The sequence below is a fragment of the Myotis davidii genome, unplaced genomic scaffold (genome assembly GCF_000327345.1).
Source record: "Myotis davidii unplaced genomic scaffold, ASM32734v1 scaffold967, whole genome shotgun sequence".
NCBI lineage: Eukaryota > Metazoa > Chordata > Mammalia > Chiroptera > Vespertilionidae > Myotis > Myotis davidii.
Window position 1 is genome coordinate 727,240 of NW_006383014.1, and position 8,202 is coordinate 735,441.

At 42.4% G+C, this 8,202-nt stretch overlaps 1 protein-coding gene across 1 annotated transcript in view; it reads right to left on the bottom strand.

Moving 5' to 3' along the window:
- LOC102771711 (cytochrome P450 2U1) overlaps positions 1 to 8,196 on the bottom strand; it is a 24,532-nt gene extending 16,336 nt beyond the window's left edge. Inside the window, exon 1 of the mRNA XM_006778905.2 lies at positions 7,925 to 8,196. Within this exon, the coding sequence (XP_006778968.2) occupies positions 7,925 to 8,087 (163 nt within the window). The 5' untranslated portion in view covers positions 8,088 to 8,196. The remainder of the gene's footprint in view (positions 1 to 7,924) is intronic.
- Between the last annotated feature and the right edge of the window lie 6 nt (positions 8,197 to 8,202).

The window sequence follows — 8,202 nt, forward strand, 5'->3', positions numbered from 1 at the left end:
GTTTAAATGTCAATCAAGTGTGCCATAGTGATAAGCAATTTGGGACACCTTACATTCATTTTGTGGCTTGAGGTTTCCAAACTATGCCACAAGTATAAATTCTTACACCAAAACCATGTGAGGATAGATCCCTAGTTGTGAATTCTTGAGTTCTGGGCCCAGCCCACAAAGTAACCAGTGTTACCAAAAAGTGAGATATTCTGATCAGTCCACCTTTGATCAGGGGTCTATCCCTCAGCTAGTCATTGTGACCAGGGAAGAGAGTTCTTATAAAGATATGGCATCATTTGGCCCAGCCACAGTTCATGTCTACAAAAGAATGGTGGGGACAGAGTTCCTCAGACAAAGGGGGTGCTCTTGTCAAAGGAATAGATTCTATAGTTGAAACAAAAATCCACCTCAAACCAAATAAAGGTCAGGCTAAACTGTCTATAATACATCTTCACAAAGGACTACTGTATAACATTTAACTACTTTGCAAGAGGACAGATTTTTAAAAAATTTTTACCCTTTTATTGAATTTATTTGGGTGACACTGATTAACAAAATTATACAGACTTCAGGTGCACAATTCCACAACTCTGTATACTGTATTGTGTGTTCACTACCCAAGTTAAGTTTCTGTCCATCACCATTTACTAGTATCCCCTCTATACCTTCCTCCACCTCCCTGCAACAATCACCATACTAATTGTCCATGTCCATGAGTACTTTCTCCTTTTTTTTCTTTTTGCTCAATCCCTCCACGACCTTCCTATCCAGCCCCCCTCCCGACAGGTGTCAGCCTGCTCTCTATGAGTCTGTCACTACTTTGCTTGTTAGTTCATTTTGTTCATTAGATTCCATAGATGAGTGAAATCATATGGTACTTATCCTTGACTGGCTTATTTCACTTAGCATAATGCTCTCCAGGTCCATCCATGCTGACAAAGGATAAGATTTCCTTCTTTTTTTACAGCTGAGAAGTATTCCATTGTGTAAATGTACCACAGCTTTTTTATCCACTTATCTACTGTCCACTGATTATAGAAGTCCACAGGGTCATAGAAGTGTTCCTCTTAGTAGGAATTCATGCTCTCTTACGTAACTATTTTAAATAACTATTCTACTGCATTTACTATAAGATTCAAGTTATCTTGTTTTTCTCACTCGTTTTCAAATTCCCCAGATGAACTTTCATTTCTATCTTCAGTTCTTAACTTCATTTTGCATCTTCTTTCCCTTCAAGGTAGCCAATACTGACAATCTATCCTGTACTTTAAAACTTCTTCATAATTTTCTTTGCCTTCCATTTGTATGGCTTTGGCATTTGCCTAGACCTGTGGTCGGCAAACTGCAGCTCGTGAGCCACATGCGGCTCTTTGGTCCCTTGAGTGTGGCTCTTCCTAAGCCTTAGGAGTACCCTAATTAAGTTAATAACAATGTACCTACCTATATAATTTAAGTTTAAAAAATTTGGCTCTCAAAAGAAATTTCAATCATTGTACTGTTGATATTTGGCTCTGTTGACTAATGAGTTTGCCGACCAAACTCATTAGTCAACAGAGCCAATTATCAACAGTACTTCTTCAAAATAGACTCCCCCAGGCCGAAAACCGACTTCTGCGCATGGGCCACGAAGTTTCGATCACACTGTATGTGCACCCGCACATGGTATTTTGTGGAAGAGCCACACTTCAGGGGCCAAAAAGCCGCATGTGGCTCGCGAGCCGCAGTTTGCCAACCACAGGCCTAGATTCTTGCTCCAAGTCTCTAACAGTGTCTCAAAATTAGAAATGATCTAATTTCTATCAACAGGGAAATAAGTAAATAACAAAAGCTAGAAGTAAAATACTGTAAATATATGATACGTAAGTTTTAAAAATACATACCAAATTAGGTTATGTACTGTTTATGAATCTGAAGCAAATCGGAGTGGTGGATAAACGAGTTTATATTGCTCTCTGAATCTTCCATTTGAAATAATTTATAATAAAAATAGAGTGCAAAACCTTTTAGAAGAAATGGGCCACACTTAGAGTAAATCACTTCTTTGGTAGCCTTGCTTCTGAGTTTGTAATTTTATTTTCTATTCCTGCTCAGGAAAAAAATCATATGAATTAATGAGTGTGATGGGTATAGCTGATGTAGTGCATCTAATGGCTTGTCTAGTTTATTGTAGTATTTATGGGCTTAAAAAGAGTACCAATCTAAGTATGATATTTTGAAAAACTCAAATATAATAAGAAACCTTCCCACATTCTAGATTGTTTTGGCAATGTGTTAACTATTTCCAGCCTCTCTATGCATATCACAGTTTATGAAACATTCCCTGACTGCTAGTCTTTAGCAGCAAAAGTACTTTTAAATATCTTGTGATAAATATTTAATAATGTTGTTGGCCCCTAATTCATAATATCATTTCTTTCCCCTAAAAGTCTGCACATGTTGTATCTGAACAGTTTCACATATCACAGTTTTGACATTGGAAACCTTTAGCCAAAGTTAGCATGGGCGCTCCTCAAGTCTGCTCAGCTGAGCGCTCAGCCTTTTAGCTTCAGTGGCCTCGCTTTTTCATGTGGGTCATGCTGTCCATTTCCTGACCTGTGAGGTCTACTCAGAACTCATCTGCTCCTTCATCCTTTGATAAGCATCTTGAAATAAACTGACATTCTCTCCTTTCATTCTACACTCTTGAAAAAGTTCCAATAAAAAAAACCTCAACTGTCTTAATTTTTCTATCCAGATATCTGTTCTCTATTCCAAGTTAAGTCCACAAGCATTTTCTTTGCAACATATGGTTCTTCCTCTACTTTTTATAGTCAATCACCTTCACCAGCTACAGAAATTTTTCTCAATTCTTTCACATCCACCAGAATAAGAGCAGCATTGCCTTACACATCCTGTCTCTTAGAGCAGGGGTGGGGAAGCTTTTTTCTGCCCAGGGCCATTTGGATATTTATAACATAACATTCACAGGCCATATAAAATTATCAACTTAAAAATTAGCCTGTACATTTGGTCAAACCTTTAACTAACTCACCCCTAATGCCTGGGCAGGGTCAGAACAAATGGTTTCCGGGGCTTTACACAGCCCTCTGGCTGGATGTTCCCCACACTGTCTTAGAGGAATGGGTGCTTTAGTTGAAATGCTGAAGCACCAAGTTTCCCGAGGCTCGCAGTGCTTCTTAAGTAAAGAGGGAGCTCATAATAATCTGTGGTCCAACTAATACTTAGAAACTGACTCGTTATAAATTCTTGGCCAAACTGTATAGCCACCAAAAAGGACCTCAAAGAAGAAAATCCAATTCCTACCTTTAAAAATCTAGAGGAAAAGACAGACATGCAACACAAAAACTACGATGTGGTAAGTGCATCAACAAATGCTTGTATGCATGCATTCATTTCTTGATTACTTCCTCTGTGCCAGTTAGTGGGGACAATGGTTATGAAGATGAACAAAATCTTTGCCTTCACAGAGCTCACATTCCAGTAGTAGATAGACTTGGTGATAGGCTAAATACTTTCCAAGTGTTTATCAAATGAAGCAAGCATGTGATAAAATAGGTTGTGGCCCTGGATAGCGTCTAAAGTAGGACTAAAAGGCAACATTTGGTCTGAGAGATGACAAGGAGTCCGTCAAGTGCAAAGTTATTCTGGGCCCAAGACAAACCCAGCGGCCTGAGGCAGTCACAGCCTTGGCAGAAATCAGCTTGGGGTGCTGAGAGCAGGTTGAAATATACAAATAAAAGGAGAGTGGGAGGAGATAAAATCAGAAAGGCAGGCAGGGGCCAGATTCTTCAGGGCACAGCAGGTCAAGTACGGAGCTGGAGGCAATTGGTTTCAGTTGGGAAGTGACATGATTTTTAACAAGAAATCCCTTTGGCTGATATAGAGATAAAAGAGTGATGCAGAAGCAAGCAGGCTAGTTATGAGGCTTCTGAGTATCAGGGAAGAAATGATGGCAGTTTGGATGAGGACGCTAACAATGAAGATGGAAAGCAGTGGGCGGATGTAGAACACACATATGCAGTAGGAACTGACAAGAGGTCAAGTGACTGGTAGGGGGTGGGGAAGGGGTTAGAATGAAAGTGATACATACCATCATGGAGAAAAGAATAGAGCACCTCTACCTGGCAGTAGAGCAGTATCTCAGGGACCAGTTTCTCAGAGAGGTGACATTTCAGCAGGTATGGAAAAACAAAATAACAACTGTTGTTGAGGATGTGGAGAAACTGACCCTGTCATTGCTGACGGGAATGTAAAATGGTGCAACCACTATGGAAAGCCATTAGGGCACCTACTCAAAAAATTAAACAGATTTAAACTATGATCAGGCAATTCCACTTTTGGGTATATACCTAAAGAATTAAAAGCAGGGACGTGAACAAGTATATATTTTTTCAACTGAGTAATTATTTATTGAGGATCTGCTTAGTGGCTCATCAGCCAAAAGACACATTGGAAACACAATTTCAGTCATCAAATGCCCATTTCATGAAAGAGACTGTACAAGGGTCGGGAAACAAAGACGGTTAAGAGAAATCACTAGGCCAAGGATCCTGGTCTGATAAAGGAGAGTGAACAAGGGGTTTGGCCGCACAGTGGGCCCAGCTGTGCGCGCAGATGCACCAAGCACTCTATTCACATTTGGTTACCTGGGAGTGGGTGTGGTATGCTCCAGGGATGGTAAAGAATGAGGCTACGAAACAAGAATGTCTGATGAGACTCTGGAAGATCTGTGACCGGTTTGGTACAGCTATAAGACTAATCACCAAGATAGTCTGAATTTGAGCTGACAATAAAGACCTTTTGTAGTTTTGAGCAGAGGAGACATAATGATTGAGGGCATATATTTTGACACCACACAATCAGGAAGTGGCATTATAATTACAATTTTGAGGGTGAAATACCATTATTCCTGGTTTACATAAAAATTTAAGAAGCTTGCCTAAGTTCATGCAGCTAAAGAGTGACAAAGGCAGGATTTGAACCCACTTCTAAATCCAAACCCAGAGATTTTGAGCATTTTACTGCAGTCTCAGAATCTCTAGGCCAGTTGGCGAACCTATGACACGCGTGTCAGAGGTGACACACGAACTCATTTTTTTGGTTGATTTTTCTTTGTTAAATGGCATTTAAATATATAAAATAAATATCAAAAATACAAGGCTTTGTTTTACTATGGTTGCCAATATCAAAAAATTTCTATATGTGACACGGCACCAGAGGTAAGTTAGGGTTTTTCAAAATGCTGACACGCCGAGCTCAAAAGGTTCGCTATCACTGCTCTAGGCAGTCCACCATCTAGATTTGTGGTGTTTTTTGTTGTTGTTTTTTAACAGATTTGACATCCTGCACCAGCTCATTTCTATACTTTAAGCTATTTAAAAATGAAAAACTGTTAAACAGTGGTGGTTTTTGCAGTGCCACTGGTGAAAGAAGGCTTAAAAGGGGAGTTTTCAATAGGTAATGCATAGTAAAATTCATAGAACACAAGCAAAGAGGCAAGTTCCCCCCAAACTCTATTCCCTTATATAAGGGCAAACACTATCAACCATTTCTTGTGTACAGTAAGGATTTTCTATAAATATATAATCAGCAATGACAGGTGCTTGTGAATTAAAGATGGCCACAAACTCTTATCTCCTGTCCACTCTTCTCATGGACAGTGGAATCTCTCTCCCCTCTACCTGCATCTGGAAGAGCTTTTAACCTATAGACTGCAGAAGTGACTTTTAATATCTGCTTTCATCCACTTGAAACCCAGCTGCGAGAATCCCAACCCATATGAAATGGCCACATTAAAAGAACCAAGGTGCTTCACAACAGCCCCAGCTGAGCTCCCGGGTGACACCAGCACCAACGGCCCCGCAGAGGAAAGCCCCAGATGGCTGTGGAACGAAAGCACAAGCTGAGCCCAGCCACCCACAGCACTTTAGGACTTGTTTGAACTAAGTTTTAAGGCTGCTAGTTACACAGTGGCATGCTAAAGAATGTGTTATTAAAAAAAAAAAGATTATCCATTGTTCTTATTTTACTTACTTTCTTGGATATCTTCCAGTAAGGCCATTACATGGATGGTACAAAATTCATCCAGTGTTCTTTCAATGAAATTTTGGTATTTGCCTATTTTCTACTTGTGTAAGTTCACGCAGCTAAAGAGTGACAAAGGCAGGGTACATAAAAATTTGTGGACGTATTGCAGCTAAAGAGTGACAAAGGCAGGGTACAAAAACATTCATGGACGTATTGCTCCATACATGTAAGAGTACAATGGGGCCTTGACTTACGAGTGTCCCAACTAACGAGTTTTTGAGATACAAGCCGTCTCTCGGCCGATTTTTTGCTTTGAGTTGCAAGCTCAAAAAAATTCGGGTTACGAGCCAGCTTCAGATACCCCACGGCTAGTTGGTGCAGCGAACTGTAAGATTTAAAATTACTGAGTTGGCAAATTTTATATAATGTGTATTTCATCACAATCTAAAAAAACTAAAAGCAGGCAGCTATGAGATTGGAAGAGAATTCCAGGTAGAAGCAGTAGCCTGTGTGAAGGCATGGAGAGGGTGACTTCAGTTTTTCAGTGAGACATTTAGAATATTATGATCACCACTAGAGGCCTGGTGCACGAAATTAATGCACGGGGGGGAGTGGGTGGCGGAGAAGGGGTCCCTCAGCCCAGCCTGCGCCCTCTCGCAGTCCAGGAGTCCTCGGGGGATGTCCGACTGATGGCTTAGGCCTGCTCCTGGACATCCTTAGCGCTGCCATGGAGGCAGGAGAGGCTCCCACCACGGCTGCTGTGTTCGCCGGCCGTGAGCCCAGCTCTGTGCTGAGCATACGCCCTGGTGGTCAGTGCACATCATACTGACCGGTCGTTCGGCTGTTTGGTCTATTTGCATATTGGCCTTTTATTAGATAGGATTACTACTATTCATTTAGAATCCTGATGCAAAAGTCTGGCTTCCTCAGATTCTAAAATACCTGGGTCTCTTTATGCCACATTCCAGAGACAGTAAGTAGCAGTTCACTTCCTTAATAAATACTTACTGAGCATTTACGGTGTGCCAGGCACATAGGACTTACCCTGTCCTCCTGGAGGTCAGTCTAGTGTTGAGACCCAAAGCCTGGCCCCAGGTCACAAAATTATGTAGCCTCAATTTTGGTAAGTGCAGTAAAGGAAAAATACTTGTACAATGAAATTGTTCTAAAAAGGGAGCTTAATTTTTGGAGAAGCAGTGAGGAAAAAAAGCCTCCCTGAGGAAACATTTAATATCTATAAAGGAGTGACTCAGAAAAAAAAGTCTGGGACCTGTGTTAGCCAATAGGACAAAGGGAGGGGAAGACTGATGAAGGGCAATAAATAATCAGGGAAATAAATAAATAGGTGGATGGGTGGAGTTAGAGGAAAAGTGAATGTGATATTTTATTGAAACAATGTGTTTCGTTTCCTACCCTGGAAAACTGACCAAGATAGACTCCAGTAGGCAGGAATCACAGTGCCTACAAACTCAGTGTATTCAGTTTGCCAATAGGCTCCTACGGTGTTTTTCTGGACGTTCTATTCTTAAACTCTTGCACACAAAACTCAGAAGGTGAAAAGGATCCAAGTTTTTTCCCCAGGACAGGGCCTGAGGAGTGAGGCTTGGTTCTGGGAAGGAGAGAATTCCCCTGGAGAGACGCGGCCAGGCTTCACACTTTGTTGTCACCCCCGTCCCTCCCATTACCCTTCCTCCTGATCTTGAAATATGAACGAGTAATCCATCAGCTACAGTTGAGTGGCATCTTAAAGGCTACGGAAAAGGGAGGCACTGCTGCCCCTCTACCCCGCCCGCGACTGGGATGCAGGAGTGCCGCAGCGGGGTGCGTGCGGCTGGCGGGGGCACAGGTCCGCAGCCTCCTGGCTTCACAAGTCCCCGGACACCTGAGGCTCCCGGGCCCAGCTCACCCTTCTCCTTGGTCACTCGAGAGACCAGCGGCATCCGTGGACGGTCGCTGAAGGCCTCGGCCTGCTGCACCAGCGCCTCGCGCACGCTGTGGAAGTCGTTGAGGACGACCACCAGGTAGGGGCCCACGAAGAAGCTATAGATGTTGCCATAGACTCGGGCCATATTGGTCAGCAGCACCTGCGCGGCCGGCTTGGAGGGGTCTAGGTCTGGGATACGCTTCCCGAACTTGACCCAGCTCCTCCCGCGGAGGAAGGGCGGCAGCAGCACGAAGCCGAAG